Source organism: Anolis sagrei, chromosome 4 (genome assembly GCF_037176765.1).
Source record: "Anolis sagrei isolate rAnoSag1 chromosome 4, rAnoSag1.mat, whole genome shotgun sequence".
In the NCBI taxonomy this organism is placed as follows: Eukaryota; Metazoa; Chordata; class Lepidosauria; order Squamata; family Dactyloidae; genus Anolis; species Anolis sagrei.
The window spans coordinates 241,819,017-241,837,788 of record NC_090024.1 but is presented as its reverse complement, the minus strand read 5'-3'; the positions used below and the strand labels follow the sequence as shown (position 1 = coordinate 241,837,788).

Below are 18,772 nucleotides of genomic sequence, written 5' to 3'. Positions count from 1 at the left end.
TGCTGCACTTGCAGAGGTCAGGCGATGTTGTAATTTAGTGTCAATGTTGACTTTTGTGGAGAGGTGGCTGCCTGACAGTAACATTGCCTAGCCCATATTTGATAACCCTATGTTATTTTTTCAGAATCCTTTTGAGTCACAATGGGTTGGAGGCAAGAACAGGGGCGGCTCATCCATTACGCAAAGTAAGTGGTCGCAGTACACTTTTTTTGCCAGGGGCGCAGAGGCGCCTATGTAAATGCCCCTCGACCACCACTTGAGGAGCGCCCCCTTGGCTCACAACAGCCCTAGCAGTCCTGGGGGAGCCTTGGCTTCCTTGCCTCACTGCTGGGGGATCCTCTTCCCGAGGGGCCAGGCCCTTGAGCCTCACCTAGCCCCTCTCGTTCTTGCTCCATATCAATGATTGGTTGGGGGGGGGGGCAAAATACTGTTTGCTTACTGTTGAAAATTACCTAGGGCCGCCTCTGGGCAAGAATTATCTTTAAAAAGACTGGAGAGTAAAAGCCACAATTCACAATTATTGGAGGAACTGAGTGGCTTTAATCTGAGAAATCTGTCTTTAATAAAAATCTAATTCTGAAAGACGGCAGGCTTAGATTACATTCCAACAGGGCTTCGTTGGCAGGCTTAAGGATTTCATCCTCGGTGTGAGGCATTTCCAGCACTGTTTGGCAAAGCAGGAAAGTCTCCAAAGTTGTGCCCATGTTTTCAAGGAACTTGACAACTAGAGGGGGAAATCCTCATCTGTGGGGATATCAAGAACGACATCCATGTCCGGCATGCACCTGGAAGGAAAAGGAAAAGAAGAAATGAAAGCAACTTTTGAAAAGAACGTGTTGTAATTCAATCAGCTGATGATGAGGATGAGGGGTTTGGAGGTGCAGGGTCTGATGCTCCTGGAGGTGCTCAGACTGATGGGATGTTGGAACGTGATGGTGATTCCCCGGTTGGGAGAATGGAGGGGGATTTGGAATTAGATGTTGATTCTCTGTGTGAAAATGAAACTGCTTTAGAAGCTGACAGGCAGAGAAGGGAGGAGGACATGAGCTCACCCGATGCAGGGGGGTTGGGCAGAGAATCAAGGCTGCTCCTGCGAAGGAGGAATTTGAGGTGCAAGCCAAGCCATGGGAAAGGGAGGCCTGGGAAAGAGAGCCAGAGACAGGCTCCTCAAGGCCAACGGAATGCCTTCATGCATTGCTATCTATTCTGTCACATGCTGGGCCTGTAAAGAATTGGCTTTAAAATAGGACGTGCAACTTGAACCCAGCAGGAAGTCAGGGACCCCTGAAGAGAAGTTCTCAAGGATTTTCCACCACAAATGGCCTTTAGATGGCTTGTGAAGTATAACAAAGTATAACAAAGTCCTTTATTAATGAACAATCAAACAGAAACTTCTCTTGTCTTCAATAAAGTTAAACAAATGCTTCCAGGCCTTTATGCAACTGGTAGCTTCCTAATCATGTCCTCGAGGGACAGGCAATTGTCTTCAATAACTGTTTCTTTACTTTAAGGAAAATCCCTTTTTAACTTCTCCCAGGCTGACTGTAATCTAAGCCTTACTGATGTGGGCTCCGATACCGGGTCGAACTGCGTCTCGAGCACCGAGTGGACCAACCAGTAAGGCCAGTAGATTCTCCAGCTGGAGTTCTTTGGTCTTCCAAACTGTTTACCCTCTGAAATTCCTCAAAGCTTTAGGGCTGCTTCCCTGGAAATCTTTGGAAATCTTTGGATGCTCTTAAGACTGTTCTCCCCGGAAAGTCTTAAGGGTTGAAGCTTTTGTACATGAGAAGCTTGTACACGTCCTCTACATTAGCTTTCCTTGCTGAGACTAACTAAAAATGGCTCCCTTCCCTTCCCAATTGCCCCAAACAAGGGGCGGAACCAAAACTTAACGATGGACAGGTGACTTGCCCTACGACTGCAACCAAAGGAAGCGACCTTTCTGCAGAATCCCTGAAACCTTGGACTACAAGCAAACATTTAATACAATGCAAATAAAGTTGGAGCTCCTGGTACAGCCGTACCAGCACACTGTCCTTAATTAGGAATAGGAAGTTCTTAGGTTTCAGATCAAGCAATTTTGTGAATGGAGTAAGAAGCTTCTGCCTTGTTCCTGGTAATATCTTAGCTTCAAGCCAAGTATCCTAGTCAAGTTTTGTTACCAGTCTTGGGGATTTTACCATGGCTGTTAGGAATTATGGGAGTTGAAGTCCAAAACACCTGGAGGACCCAAGTTGGCCCATGCCTGCTGTAGAGGAAAATTGAAGTACATGAGGTTGAATTGAGCATCCTTGGGTGCTTCTAAGAGCGGGCTGGAGGAAATTGCCACATTTTCAAGTGTTTGGAGAGTTTTCTACATGGTTGCTGGGTAAAATTATCTGAAAAAACTACTTTATAAAATGTATTGGGACTCTGGCCTTCCCTGTCTTATCCCAAGAAGGCATAGCCCCAGCTTTCAAGCACAAGCCAGCCCTACTGTTTGAGACTCAGGCCCAGGAACAAACCTACTTGGGTCTGCGGAGCAGGACGTCGGCAAAGATCACGTTTCGCGGATCCCCGGTGGAGTGGTGAAGCTTGATGATGCTCCGGTGCAATTCCTTGACTTCTTTCACCATCTCAGCAATTAACTGAAATAGGGGAAAAAAGATATTAGCAAATGAGGAGTACCAAAACCTCTGCCTGTGAATTCAGCCATGTCCAGATTATCGGCTTTGAACTGGATTATAGGAGTCTACACTGCCATATAATCCAGTTCGAAGCAGATCATTTGGATTTGATGTGGCGGTGTAGATTACTACACTGTCATATCTTAAGTTAAATTACTACAGTAATATACTTTTGTGTGATCTATTCCCAAACAGTTCAAAGGCATACATACTGCAAAGAATTACACGGCTGCAAGGCCATTCAATGCTAATCAAGGTGGCCAATTGTAACTATCACAACTGCTTCAAACAGATAAGAGTTCTTTCTCCCACCCTGGACATTATTCCACAGAGATATAAACCTCACTTATCCTAATTTCCAACAGACCCCACAACCTCTGAGGATGGCTGCCATAGATGTGGGCAAAACGTCAGGAGAGAATGCTTCTGGAACATGGCCAGACAACCCGGAAAACTCGCAGCAACCCAGTGATTCCGGCCATGAAAGCCTTTGACAACAACTTGAAGGCATACGACAACAACAGCAACATGCCTTAAAGTTGCTTGTTGATTTAAGGCGGCTCCAGATTTCATAGATTTTTTTTTAAGCAAAGATGAAATAATAATAATATTCCTATGAAATAATAATAATAATAATAATAATAATAATAATACTTTATTTATACCCCACCTCCATTTCCCAAGGGGACTCGGGGTGGCTTATATGAGGCCAAACCCAACAATTACAACAAAGCAAATATACAACATAAAAATACAGCAATAAAATGAAAATAATAATGCAAAAAAATACAAAGTAAACACAAAATGCAGTAAAATGTGGGCAAAATGTCAGGAGAGAATGCTTCTGGAACATGGCCAGACATCCCGGAAAACTCGCAGCAACCCAGTGCTTCTGGCCATGAAAGCCTTCGACAATATATCCATACATACTTTGGATGGAAAGAGGAAGGACCATTGCCCATAAAAATATAGTTACGTTAGTCTGGAATATCCACATGTAGAGATCTTGTATTGTCACTAGATCTCTTTACATGCTTCCTCTCTTCTATGAGGCATTTTCTAGGTTAAATCGTTGCCAAATTGGTACAATTTCTCGCTAAGTCTATTGATGAATTCCTTGCCTCCTTCTGTACTGCAATTTGTCTTTTCAACTCCAGGTTGTTCCTGTTCATTTGAGTCAGACCTTCATGGTACTTCATCAGTTGCTTCTGCACAAAAGAGAGGAAAAGGCACCTAAGAAGGAAACCTGGACACTGATCAAGAGAACTTGAATCATCACTTCATTTTGCACCTGGAATAATGCTGTGTCTGGTTCTGGGCACCATAATACAAGGAGGGTTATGGAGAAACTGGAAGGTGTCCAAAGAAGGGCCACCAAAACAATCAAAGGTCTGGAAGCCATAAATCCCTCTGAGGATCGGCTTAGGGAGCTGGGAATGTTCCGCTTGGAGAAGAGAAGGCGGATAGAAGGGGACACAAGAGCCATGTTTCAGTATCTGAAAGGAGGGAGGTCACTTTGAGGAGTGATGATCGTGCCATCACTGCTCAAGCAGGGAGCTTTGAGATGGTTGAACAGAAGGTCTCTGAAGCTCTAGGTCAGTGGTTTTCAACCTGGGGTCCCCAGATGTTTTTTGCCTACAACTGCCAGAAATCCTAGCCAGTTTATCAGCTGTTAGGACTTCTGGGAGTTGAAGGCCAAAAACATCTGGGGACCCCAGGTTGAGAACCACTGCTCTAGATGCTCTTACTGCCTATTACAGGAAAAACCAGCTGATCCCTAACCCATCTAAAACACAGACATGTGCCTTTCATCTCAAGAACAGACAAGTATCCCGAGCTCTGAGGATCACCTGGGAAGGAATCCCACTGGAGCATTGCAGCGCACCCAAATACCTGGGAGTCACCTTGGACTGTGCTCTGACCTACAAGAAGCACTGCCTGAATATCAAGCAAAAAGTGGGTGCTAGAAACAATATCATATGAAAGCTGACTGGCACAACCTGGGGATCACAATCAGACACAGTGAAGACATCTGCCCTTGCGCTGTGCTACTCTGCTGCTGAATATGCATGCCCAGTGTGGAACACATCTCACAACGCTCAAACAGTAGATGTGGCTCTTAATGAGACATGCCGCATTATCACAGGGTGTCTGCGCCCTACACCACTGGAGAAATTACACTGCTTAGCCGGTATTGCACCACCTGACATCCGCCAGGAAGTTGCAGCCAACAGTGAAAGGACCAAGGCAGAGACGTCTCCAGCTCATCCCGTTTGGGTATCAGCCAGCGCGTCAACGACTTAAATCTAGAAATAGTTTTCTAAGATCTACAGAGACACTCAGCAAGCGAGAGTCCAAAAGTGGCAGGCTCAAACCCAGAACCTCAACCAATGGCTAATACCAAATGAGAGACTCCCCCCTGGGCACACAGAGGACTGGGCAACTTGGAAGGCGCTGAACAGACTGCTCTCTGGCACCACAAGATGCAGAGCCAACCTCAAGAAATGGGGCCACAAAGTGGAATCCACGACATGCGAGTGTGGAGAAGAGCAAACCACTAACCACCTACTGCAATGCAACCTGAGCCCTGCTACATGCACAATGGAGGACCTTCTTGCAGCAACACCAGAGGCACTCCAAGTGGCCAGATACTGGTCAAAGCACATTTAACCAACTACCAAACTCACAAGTTTTGTATTTGTCTGTTTGTTTGCTTTGCTGTTAGAAATGTAATATAATGGACTGGTTGCTCTGACACGACAAATAAATACTTTGGAAACAGTTGTTCTGCTCCAGAAACTTCATTTCTGTGGCTGTCACAAACTAAGTTGAATTGGTTGAGTCTCTATGATAAAATATTCATTTAAAAACTATTGCAAAATGTGTTTCAGGATATCCTGCAATTTCTTTTTTGCAATTTCATAAACTTTCCCCATATTTTTTATGATAGAACCAATTAGGAAATATTTATACAAAAATGGTGTTCCATAGTGCTATTAAAGCTATCAAAATAGAAATATTCGAAGGAGGGAAAAATTCTCACTGACCTCTGCAATGTCCTGAAACACATGTTCCTCTTGCTCAAACGCTCTCCCTGACAAGTTCATAAGGGACTTTCGAGAATAATTCTGAAAACACTCCAATTCATCCTGAAAGAGACAGTGATACAAGGGAGCAAGAAGACATTAAAGCAGTCCAGACCTTTTTTTTGTTTAAACTGCAGTATCTGGAATCTCTAGTTGGCTGGCCAGGGTTTATGTTAGCATGCAGATTATGGATACTGTAGTTCCAAAGGTAACTTTTGTTGGAAATAGCAACCACTTTCAAGCCTCCACTAGTTATTTGTTATGTATATAATTTAGATTGCTTACTGTATTATATATGTGTGTATTGGTTTGCAGTTTTCCTTAACTCTATGTTATGGGAGGGGCTGCAGACCATGTGATCAGATCTGGGACTGTTCAGGACTCAGACTCCATTTTAGATACAATATGTTTTCAAACGCCAGTAGAAACAGTACAGTTTGTATATGCGTGCATTGGTTTGCAGTTTTCCTTAACTCTACGTTATGGGAGGGGCTGCAGACCATGTGATCAGAACTGGGACTGTTCAGGACTCAGACTCCGTTTTAGATACAGTATGTTTTCAAATGCCAGTAGAAACAGTACCATTTGTATATGTGTGTATTGGTTTGCAGGTTTCCTTAGCTCTGTTATTGGAGGGGCTGCAGACCATGTGATCAGATCTGGGACTGTTCAGGACTCAGACTCCATTTTAGATACAGTATGTTTTCAAACATCAGTAGAAACAGTACAGTTTGTATATGCGCGCATTGGTTTGCAGTTTTCCTTAACTCTATATTATGGGAGGGGCTGCAGACCATGTGATCAGATCTGCGACTGTTCAGGACTCAGACTCCATTTTAGATACAATATGTTTTCAAACGCCAGTAGAAACAGTACAGTTTGTATATGTGTGTATTGGTTTTCAGTTTTCCTTAACTCTATGTTATTGGAGGGGCTGCAGACCATGTGATCAGATCTGGGACTGTTCAGGACTCAGACTCCATTTTAGATACAGTATGTTTTCAAATGCCAGTAGAAACAGTACAGTTTGTATATGTGTGTATTGGTTTGCAGTTTTCCTTAACTCTACATTATGGGAGGGGCTGCAGACCATGTGATCAGATCTGGGACTGTTCAGGACTCAGACTCCATTTTAGATACAGTATGTTTTCAAATGCCAGTAGAAACAGTATATGTGTGTATTGGTTTGCAGTTTTCCTTAACTCTATGTTATGGGAGGGGATGCAGACAGTGTGATCAGATCTGGGACTGTTCAGGATTCAGACTCCATTTTAGATACAGTATGTTTTCAAACGCCAGTAGAAACAGTATAGTTTGTATATGTGTGTATTGGTTTGCAGATTTCCTTAACTCTATGTTATTGGAGGGGCTGCAGACCATGTGATCAGATCTGCGACTGTTCAGGACTCAGACTCCATTTTAGATACAGTATGTTTTCAAACACCAGTAGAAACAGTATATGTGTGTATTGGTTTGCAGTTTTCCTTAACTCTATGTTATTGGAAGGGCTGCAGACCATGTGATCAGATCTGTGACTGTTCAGGACTCAGACTCTATTTTAGATACAGTATGTTTTCAAATGCCAGTAGAAACCGTACAGTTTGTATATGTGTGTATTGGTTTGCAGGTTTCCTTAGCTCTATGTTATTGGAGGGGCTGCAGACCATGTGATCAGATCTGGGACTGTTCAAGACTCAGACTCCATTTTAGATACAGTATGTTTTCAAACGCGAGTAGAAACAGTACAGTGTTATATGTGTGTATTGGTTTGCAGTTTTCCTTAACTCTATGTTATGGGACGGGCTGCAGACCATGTGATCAGATTTGCGACTGTTCAGGACTCAGACTCCATCAGGGAGATTCCTGATTTTCCCAAAATGGTGGTGAATGCCATTCCCCGAAAAGGTCATGGAGATTTCCATTTCCCAAAAGGTTATAGCATCATTTTTCCAAAAAAAAAAAATAATTCCCAAGGCAAGTGAACGAAAGGTGGAAGAAGCCTCCTGTCCATACCTGTTGCTCTTCAATCAGGTTCCGGATGCTCCGCATCAGAGATGAAATCTGGACCGCTTTAACCGGATACTCCTTGTCCATGTAGGACCGCAAGAGATTGAGCTCATCCTGGAGGGACTGCACTTTCGTGTTCATGCGCGCCATCTCCGCATCTAGTTCTGGTCGTGGGAGGAAGGGGAAGACCAAGGCAAAGAAGATAAAGGTATGGAATTACTATTATTATTATTGTCTCAAAATGCCTCCAAATGGTCCCAGGAAGGGCAAAAACACCTGTTTTCCCATCCCTTCCTTTCAGCCCCAGGTCTTGTGGGATGCTGCTTACTTCCCATGTTCTTCTCCACTATTTTCTCTTTCTCCATGAGTTCCCTTTTTGCGATGCCAACCTGGTTCTGGGTCGAGTCCCGGAGGGTCGTGATGACTGTCTGCGGAGAGAAAAGCCAAAGGCTGTTAGGAATTGTGGAAGTTGAAGTCCAAAACACCTGGAGGGCCCAAGTTTGCCTATGCCTGCTCTAAACTGTAAAACCGAGCCTTACCCCAAACATTTCATACTGCTGGAGGAGATCCCTGGCGTCTTTGGCACTTTCATAATCCATTTCCTTGATCCACTCCATCAGCCCCAGGTTCTTCTTCAAGAGGACTTTGGAGTGGTGCTTCAGTTCATCCAAGCTGTGTCTCCGGCTCTTGGAAATCCGCTGGAAATATTTCCAAAAGGTTATTATAGTGGCTCATCTGTCCCTGCTCCATTCCTTCAGGTCCTGCAAGAGGACATTGTCCCATAATTGCTTGGGCTCCATGGCTGGCGCTCTCATGGCCCTTTCACGCCGCCGTATAACCCAGAATATCAAGGCAGAAAATCCCACAATGTCTGCTTTGAACTGGGTTATCTGAGGGCCCTTCCACACAGCCCTACATCCCAGAATATCATGACAAAAAATCATAGAATCATAGAATCCAAGAGTTGGAAGAGACCTCATGGGCCATCCAGTGCAACCCCATTCTGCCAAGAAGCAGGAATATTGCATTCAAAGCACCCCTGACAGATGCCCATCCATCCTCTGTTTAAAAGCTTTCAAAGAAGGAGTCTCCACCACACTCCAGGGCAGAGAGTTCCACTGCTGAACGGCTCTCACAGTCAGAAAGCTCTTCCTCATGTTCAGATGGAATCCCACATTATCTGAGTGTGGACTCAGATAATCCAGTTGAAAACAGATATTGTGGGATTTCCTGCCTTGATATTCTGAGATATAGGGCTGTGTGGAACAATCCTGAGTCCACACTGCCATATATTCTAGTTCAAAGCAGAAAATGTAGGATTTTTTTCCAGCTGTGTGGAAGGGTCGTCACTCCCAATTTTACATAAGCAAAGGGTTTCAAATTTTGCTGTCTTCAAAAATATGAGACACAGACTCCATCTTATGTGAGTTGCAGAGGAAATGTAGGCCCTTTCTACACTGCTATATAAAATCCTGATTGTCTGCTTTGAACTGGATTATATGATACTGTAGACTCATATAATCCAGTTCAAAGCAGATAATGTAGATTATCGGTTTTGATCAACTGGATTGTATAGCAGTGTAAAAGGGGCTTTAGTTCCACCCATCAAATCTCTTAATTGTGTGTGTGTATATGTGTGTGTGTATGTATATATATGTGTGTGTGTATATATATATAAGGGCCGACCAAGGGCAAGATGGATGGATGGCATCCTTGAAGTGACTGGACTGACCTTGAAGGAGCTGGGGGTGGTGACGGCCGACAGGGAGCTCTGGCGTGGACTGGTCCATGAGGTCACGAAGAGTCGGAGACGACTGAACGAATGAACAACAACAATTATATATATATATATATATATATATGTATGTATGTATATGTATATGTATAATGTGGTATGGGCAATCCATGGTTCTAAGCGGTTCTAAAGTACAAAACTAGGGGGCGTTGGTGCTTTGCTTCTAAAATGTTGCTAAAGTTCTGGTGGTGAAAATTTCAGAACTCTAACAAAACTTTCAAAATTTTGTTATAAATGGCAACTCCTAAATGGTTCTGTCATTAAAATTGCCAGTAATAAAATAATGACATTTTGAAAGTGTTGTTAGAGTTCTGAAATTTTCACCACCAGAACTTTAGCAACAAGTTGTTGTAGGTTTTTTCGGGCTATATGGCCATGTTCTAGAGGTTACCTCACTACCTCTGAGAATGATTGCCATAGGTGCAGGCAAAACGTCAGGAGATAATGTCTCTAGAACATGGCCATATAGCCCGAAAAAACCTACAACAACACAGTGATTCCGGCCATGAAAGCCTTCGACAATGCACTTTAGCAACACTTTAGAAGCAAAGCACCAGCGCCCTCTAGTTTTGTAAGTACTTTAAAACTATTTAAAACCATGGATTGCCCATGCATAATACATATACATCTATCTATCTATCTATCTTCTATCTTATCTATATAAAATGTAATGTTTGTTGGTGTTGGGGTTCAGCCTGATCCTGATCTGTGTGAACAGGATTCTCTGATAGTTTTTCAAACTGAGCAAGCTCTCCCTGACTCTGACAGTGTGGAATCTGTTGTTGATGCAGAGGTCAGTGGAAATGAAAATGAAACCCAACAGTTAGAAGAGAATGTTTTGGAAGTTAGCCGTGATATCTCCCCACCTGGGCTTGATAACGAGGTCCGGAGAGAACAGATAGTCAGAGATAGATTTGTTTCTCAGTCTGTACGAAGGTCACAACGCCTTCAGCAGAAAGAGGCCCAAACAGAAAAGTCAAGGGGCGTTTCTAAGAATAGCTTCTTTGGTTTAAGAGCATCCCTGCCGGGTGCTTCTTTAGGTCAAGCAACATTCAGGACTGTGGCTGGTCTTGGCAGAATTCCTGTGTTCCATGGCCAGTAATCCCAGAGGCTTATAGTTTCCAAGTTCATGGTTAGTAAAAGGCTATCAGACTCCTGGTTATTGTTTTGTGGCTTTTGAAGTTTTGTTCAAGTTCAGAGATCCTATTGACTACTGTGGTTTTCTGTGGCTTTTTTACTCTGCATTTACCTTTCTTTTGTAACCAATTTTTCATCAATAAACAAGGATTGCTTTTCCTACAGTCCAGAGTGGTGGATTTAATCTTATGGTCTTGTTTCTTGAACTGGGATGCAACAGTTGGTGGGATTAACATAACCCAAAGACCACTGGACGAATTGACACCAAATTTGGACACAAGACACCAAACAGGCCAACAAGTCACCATCACTCATAAAAACACTGGAAAACATAGCAGAAAAGGCTTAAAAAGCCAAAAAACGAAAAATAAATTACAACGCACATGCAAAACCACACACACACACACATATATACGCAAACACACATATACACAAATATATACACACACAAAACACATATACACAGAGTGGGCCACAACAACATATGGCAGGGGGCAGCTAGTAGATATTATATGTGTGTGTGTGTGTGTATTATCTACAAGACACCAAAATAAAACTAAAGGAGCACCCAATATCAAGAACTGTACTGGTCCTCCTTAAGCCTGTAATCCAATAGGCTGCATTATATATTTTATACATTTTATACTCTGAATTAAAATACAGGTTCAGATATAATATAAATGTTCACTCTATGGATACTAAAATATCCTAGAAACTAATGTGCCTACACTAAAAATGTCTGTACACAAACAAAAACATGCATGGATAGCAAGATACCCATGTGGATACAATGATTCTCCCAAATAATATATGTAATCATGTTGGAATAAATAACGTAAAGGAAATACAACCACCTGCTGTTCATTCTCTTATATTAAATTTTCTAACCTGCCTGTGTTTGAGATACTTCTAAAAGTGTTGATGTTAAACCACCTGTTTAACCAGTGCTGTGGTTGTCAAGCTAAAGGCCCAACTATTCAAAAATGAACGTAAACATTCCAGATAATTGCAGATTGGTTGACACTAATAAACAACCTTCGGTCTCGGAGATTTGTAAAAAGGTGTTTCCGTATCAATAGCATCAACACTGATGAATCCCAGAACAAAGCTTTGGTGCACCTGCAAAATTTTGATGTTCTCCAAGCTCTTTGCCAACTTCATTTCCTTTGCCATGGCCTGTGAGAAATGGACCCTCTGTTTCACGGGGAGCGGCATCTTCAAGCCAAAGACTGGGCTTCTTTCGCTCACTAGAAGAAAACAAACATTATGCCTTTGCAAAAAGCCCAGTTTCCAGTTTGTGTGCAAAGTAACAGAGGAGAAAGCAAGGCATGGAAACAAAGCCCTCCTGCTCCCAGGCAAGAAAAAGATGACATATCACTCATGGGCCATCCGGACCAACCCCATTCTGCCAAGAAGCAGGAATATTGCATTCAAATCACCCCTGACAGATGGCCATCCAGCCCCTAGAATCATAGAATCAAAGAGTTGGAAGAGACCTCATGGGCCATCCAGTCCAACCCCATTCTGCCAAGAAGCAGGAATATTGCATTCAAATGACCCCTGACAGATGGCCATCCAGCCTCTGTTTAAAAGCTTCCAAAGAAGGAGCCTCCACCACACTCCGGGGCAGAGAGTTCCACTGCTGAACGGCTCTCACAGTCAGGAAATTCTTCCTCATGTTCAGATGGAATCTCCTCTCTTGTAGTTTGAAGCCATTGTTGTTCCTTGTCCTAATCTTCATGGAAGCAGTAAACAAGCTTGCTCCCTCCTCCCTGTGGCTTCCTCTCACATATTTATACATGGCTATCATATCTCCTCTCAGCCTTCTCTTCTTCAGGCTAAACATGTCCAGCTCTTTAAGCCACTCTTCATAGGGCTTGTTCTCCAGACCCTTGATCATTTTAGTCGCCCTCCTCTGGACACATTCCAGCTTGTCAATATCTCTCTTCAATCGTGGTGCCCAGAATTGGACACAATATTCCAGGAAAAGTGGTCTAACCAAAGTGGAATAGAGGGGTAGCATGACTTCCCTAGATCTAGACACTATGCTCCTATTGATGCAGGCCAAAATCCCATTGGCTTTTTTTGCCGCCACATCACATTGTTGGCTCATGTTTAACTTGTTGTCCACGAGGACTCCAAGATCTTTTTCACACGCACTGCTCTCGAGCCAGGCATTGTCCCCCATTCTGTCTCTTTGCATTTCGTTTTTCCTGCCAAAGTGGAGTATCTTGCATTTGTCCTTGTTGAACTTCATTTTGTTAGTTTTGGCCCATCTCTCTAATCTGTCAAGATCGTTTTGAATTCTGCTCCTGTTCTCTGGAGTATTGGCTCTCCCTCCCAATTTGGTGTCGTCTGCAAACTTGATGATCATGCCTTCTAGCCCTTCATCTAAGTCATTAATAAAGATGTTGAACAGGACTGGGCCCAGGACGGAACCCTGCGGCACTCCGCTCGTCACTTCTTTCCAGGATGAAGAGGAGGCATTAGTGAGCACCCTCTGGGTTCGTCCATTTAACCAATTTCAGATCCACCTCACCGTAGTTTTGCCTCGCCCACATTGGACTAGTTTCCTTGCCAGCAGGTCATGGGGGACCTTGCGAAGGCCTTCCCGAAATCCAGACACGCCACATCCACGGCATTCCCCGCATCTACCCAGCTTGTAACTCTATCGAAGACAGAGATCAGATGAGTCTGGCATGACTTGTTTTTGATAAATCCATGTTGACTATTAGCAATGACCGCATTTGTTTCTAAGTGTTTGCAGACCACTTCCTTGACAATCTTTTCCAGAATCTTGCCCGGTATCGACGTGAGGCTGACCGGACGGTAGTTGTTTGGGTCATCCTTTTTTCCCTTCTTGAAGATTGGGACCACATTGGCCTTCCTCCAATATGCTGGGACTTCTCCCGTTCTCCAAGAACTCTCAAAGATGGTTGCCAATGGTTCCGAAATGACTTCCGCCAGTTCCTTCAGTACTCTTGGGCGTAGTTGATCTGGCCCTGAAAGGGGACTTGGACTCATTAGAGTGGCCAGGTATTCCTGGATGACTTGTTTCCCAATTTGGGGTTGGATGTCCTCTAATCCCTCATCCATTCTATCTTGCTGAGGTTGAAGATGACTTTCTTTTTGTGAGAAGATCGAGGCAAAGAAGGCATTAAGCATACTGTTCTCAAAGCATACTGGCGTTTGAAAACATACTGTATCTAAAACGGAGTCTGAGTCCTGAACAGTCCCAAGTCTGATCACATGGTCTGCAGCCCCTCCCATAACATAGAGTTAAGGAAAACTGCAAACCAATACACACATATACTGTTTCTATTGGCGTTTGAAAACATACTGTATCTAAAATGGAGTCTGAGTCCTGAACAGTCCCAGATCTGATCACATGGTCTGCAGCCCCTCCAATAACATAGAGTTAAGGAAAACTGAAAACCAATACACATATATACTGTTTTTACTGGCGTTAGAAAACATACTGTATCTAAAATGGAGTCTGAGTCCTGAACAGTCCCAGATCTGATCACATGGTCTGCAGCCCCTCCAATAACATAGAGTTAAGGAAAACTGAAAACCAATACACACATATACTGTTTCTATTGGTGTTACAAAACATACTGTATCTAAAATGGAGTCTGAGTCCTGAACAGTCCCAGATCTGGTCACATGGTCTGCAGCCCCTCCAATAACATAGAGTTAAGGAAAACTGAAAACCAATACACATATATACTGTTTCTACTGGCGTTAGAAAACATACTGTATCTAAAATGGAGTCTGAGTCCTGAACAGTCCCAGATCTGATCACATGGTCTGCAGCCCCTCCAAAAACATAGAGTTAAGGAAAACTGAAAACCAATACACATATATACTGTTTTTACTGGCGTTAGAAAACATACTGTATCTAAAATGGAGTCTGAGTCCTGAACAGTCCCAGATCTGGTCACATGGTCTGCAGCCCCTCCAATAACACAGAGTTAAGGAAAGCTGCATACCAATACACACATATATAATACAGTAAGTAATCTGAATTGTAAACATAACAAGTCACTAGTGGAGGCTTGAAGAAGGTTGCTATTTCCAAGACTATCAATCTCCCACATGTTCATCAAATAGTATCTTCTCTATAACAAGAAGTGGTGTGCCATTTCTAGCTAACACCCCTTACCTGATTTACTTCTTCCTTCCTTCTTCTCTTCTGATCTATTGAGTGGTGGTAAGTCTAGACGTGGCGTTTGCTTCCTAGCTTTTCTTTGCCACGGGCTATAATCCTAAATGCAGCAAAATTGGAATTAGTTTCCAGGAAAGAAGCAAGCAATCTTCCATGGACTCCTTAGTCTTGACACGCACAACGGGGGAACCAAGAAAGCACCCCTGAGAACATGCAAAGTTAGAATGCTTTTCTGATTACCTTTCTGATGACACTCCCAACCAAAGGATGTCACACTGGACTCACCCATCTTAACCTTTCATAGGGAGGTAAAGCATTTTCGTAACATGGTGGCAATCCACCAAATATGGATGATCATACTCAGGGGAGTAAAAGGTAAAGGTTTCCCCCTGACATTAAGTCTAGTCGTGTCCAACTCGGGGTGGTGGTGCTCATTCCCATTTATAAGCTGAAGAGCTGGCGTTGTCCATAGACACCTCTAAGGTCATGTGGCCAGCATGACTGCATGGAATGCCTTTACCTTCCCTACAACTCCCAAATTCAAGGTCAATGCCCACCAAACCCTTCCAATATTTTCTGTTGGCCATGGGAATTCTGTGTGGCAAGTTTGGTCCAACTCCATCGTTGGTGGGGTTCAGAATGCTCTTTGATTGTACGTGAACTATAAATCCCAGCAACCACAACTCCCAAATGTCAAGGTCTATTTCCCCCAAACTCCACTAGCATTCACATTTGGGTATACTAAGTACTCATGCCAAGTTTGGTCCAGATCTATCATTGTTTGAGTCCGCAGTCCTCCCTGGATGTAGGTGAACTACAACTCCCAAACTCAAGGTCAGTGCCCATGTTGGTCATGGGAGTTCTTTGTGCCAAGTTTGGTTCAATTCCATCATTGGCGGAGTTCAGATTGCTCTTTGGTTGTAGGAGAACTATAAATCCCAGCAACTACAACTCCCAAACTCAAGGTCAATGCCCACCAAACTCTTCCAGTATTTTCTGTTGGTCATGGGAGTTATGTGTGCCAAGTTTGGTTCAATTCCATCATTGGCGGAGTTCAGATTGCTCTTTGGCTGTAAGAGAACTATAAATCCCAGCAACTACAACTCCCAAACGTCAAGGTCTATTTCCCCCAAATTCCACTAGCGTTCACATTTGGTTATACTAAGTATTTGTGCCAAGTTTAGTCCAGATCCATCATTGTTTGAGTCCACAGTGCTCTTTGGATGCAGGCGAACTACAACTCCCAAACTCAAGGTCAGTGGCCACCAAACCCTTTCAGTATTTTCTGTTGGCCGTGGGAGTCCTGTGTGCCAAGTTTGGTTCAGTTCCATCATTCGCGGAGTTCAGATTGCTCTTTGGTTGTGGGAGAACTATAAATCCCAGCAACTACAACTCCCAAACTCAAGGTCAGTGCCCACCAAACCCTTCCGGTATTTTCTGTTGGTCATTGGAGTTCTGTGTGGGAAATTTGTCCCAATTCTATCGTTGGTGAGGTGAACTATACATCCCAGCAACTACAACTCCCAAACGACAAGGTCTATCTCCCCACCAACCCCACCTGTATTTAAATTTGCGCCTACTGGATATTTGTAGGGTTTTCCACAAAGAAAGTGCCACCACATTGTCAAGGAAGAAAGAAACCACACCAAATCCCTTGTACTTTAAGTACTACAGAGCCATCTTCTCTGTCTGGGACTCACCGGGTTCTTCAAACTGCTAAGCATGCTCTTGGGCAGGATATTCGAATATGGATTCCCAGCAGACATCTTTGAAGCCAGGAAGAGATGCTGCAAAGAGAGCACATGCAAACAGAAGGGGGGAAAATGCCTTCAAAACAATGCAAATTCCACAGAGGGTGCCTCCAGGCAACAATAGCCAGGCCACCTCTATGCAGATACCATCACTGAATGACTTTGCAGCCGCAAGGCTACTCAATGCTAATCAAGATGGCTAATTGCAACATAAAAATGCCTTCAAAACAATGCAAACAAACAAGAATTCCACAGAGGGTGCCTCCAGGCAACAATAGCCAGGCCACCTCTATGCGGATACCCTCACTGATTGACTTTGCAGCCGCAAGGCTCCTCAGTGCTAATCAAGATGGCTAATTGCAACATATAAATGCCTTCAAAACAATGCAAACAAACAAGAATTCCACAGAGGGTGCCTCCAGGCAACAATAGCCAGGCCACCTCTATGCGGATACCCTCACTGATTGACTTTGCAGCCGGAAGGCTACTCAATGCTAATCAAGATGGCTAATTGCAACATAAAAATGCCTTCAAAACAATGCAAACAAACAAGAATTCCACAGAGGGTGCCTCCAGGCAACAATAGCCAGGCCACCTCTATGCGGATACCCTCACTGATTGACTTTGCAGCCGCAAGGCTACTCAGTGCTAATCAAGATGGCTAATTGCAACATAGAAATGCCTTCAAAACAATGCAAACAAACAAGAATTCCAGAGAGGGTGCCTCCAGGCAACAATAGCCAGGCCACCTCTATGCGGATACCCTCACTGATTGACTTTGCAGCCGCAATGCTACTCAATGCTAATCAAGATGGCTAATTGCAACATAAAATGCCTTCAAAACAATGCAAACAAACAAGAATTCCACAGAGGGTGCCTCCAGGCAACAATAGCCAGGCCACCTCTATGCGGATACCCTCACTGATTGACTTTGCAGCCGCAAGGCTACTCAGTGCTAATCAAGATGGCTAATTGCAACATAGAAATGCCTTCAAAACAATGCAAACAAACAAGAATTCCACAGAGGGTGCCTCCAGGCAACAATAGCCAGGCCACCTCTATGCAGATACCCTCACTGATTGACTTTGCAGCCGCAAGGCTACTCAGTGCTAATCAAGATGGCTAATTGCAACATAGAAATGCCTTCAAAACAATGCAAACAAACAAGAATTCCACAGAGGGTGCCTCCAGGCAACAATAGCCAGGCCACCTCTATGCGGATACCCTCACTGATTGACTTTGCAGCCGCAAGGCTACTCAGTGCTAATCAAGATGGCTAATTGCAACATAGAAATGCCTTCAAAACAATGCAAACAAACAAGAATTCCTCAGAGGGTGCCTCCAGGCAACAATAGCCAGGCCACCTCTATGCGGATACCCTCACTGATTGACTTTGCAGCCGCAATGCTACTCAATGCTAATCAAGATGGCTAATTGCAACATAAAATGCCTTCAAAACAATGCAAACAAACAAGAATTCCACAGAGGGTGCCTCCAGGCAACAATAGCCAGGCCACCTCTATGCGGATACCCTCACTGATTGACTTTGCAGCCGCAAGGCTACTCAGTGCTAATCAAGATGGCTAATTGCAACATAGAAATGCCTTCAAAACAATGCAAACAAACAAGAATTCCACAGAGGGTGCCTCCAGGCAACAATAGCCAGGCCACCTCTATGCAGATACCCTCACTGATTGACTTTGCAGCCGCAAGGCTACTCAGTGCTAATCAAGATGGCTAATTGCAACATAGAAATGCCTTCAAAACAATGCAAACAAACAAGAATTCCACAGAGGGTGCCTCCAGGCAACAATAGCCAGGCCACCTCTATGCGGATACCCTCACTGATTGACTTTGCAGCCGCAAGGCTACTCAGTGCTAATCAAGATGGCTAATTGCAACATAGAAATGCCTTCAAAACAATGCAAACAAACAAGAATTCCTCAGAGGGTGCCTCCAGGCAACAATAGCCAGGCCACCTCTATGCGGATACCCTCAGTGATTGACTTTGCAGCCGCAAGGCTACTCAATGCTAATCAAGATGGCTAATTGCAACATCCACACTCGCTTCAAACAGTAAAGAAGCCATAACTATAGCAAACAATAGTTCTACTACTATTTTACCAGGCAGTGTCGTAGCCACCTCTTTTTTTCCCCTCGCG

The 18,772-nt window shown here is 43.8% G+C and overlaps 1 protein-coding gene across 1 annotated transcript; it reads right to left on the bottom strand.

Moving 5' to 3' along the window:
* Positions 1-592: 592 nt before the first annotated feature.
* On the bottom strand, positions 593-18,772 carry C4H20orf96 (chromosome 4 C20orf96 homolog). Its single transcript, XM_067467069.1, has 11 exons — positions 18,735-18,772; positions 16,560-16,646; positions 14,857-14,959; positions 11,811-11,938; positions 8,299-8,457; positions 8,088-8,187; positions 7,766-7,923; positions 5,714-5,815; positions 3,788-3,874; positions 2,509-2,627; positions 593-785 (listed from the first exon to the last, which is right to left on the bottom strand). The coding sequence occupies exons 2-11, from the start codon at positions 16,623-16,625 to the stop codon at positions 725-727; spliced, it is 1,083 nt and encodes a 360-aa protein (XP_067323170.1). The 5' UTR covers positions 16,626-16,646; positions 18,735-18,772; the 3' UTR covers positions 593-724.

Bases quoted from the DNA above. Each gene is read 5' to 3' on its own strand.
- C4H20orf96 (XM_067467069.1), bottom strand. From the start codon at position 16,625: ATGTCTGCTGGGAATCCATATTCGAATATCCTGCCCAAGAGCATGCTT. The intron at 8,458-11,810 runs GTGCACCAAAGC...AAATATTTCCAG, and splicing joins AGAACATCAAAATTTTGCAG to CGGATTTCCAAGAGCCGGAG. The intron at 8,188-8,298 runs GTAAGGCTCGGT...TTCTCTCCGCAG, and splicing joins AGCAGTATGAAATGTTTGGG to ACAGTCATCACGACCCTCCG.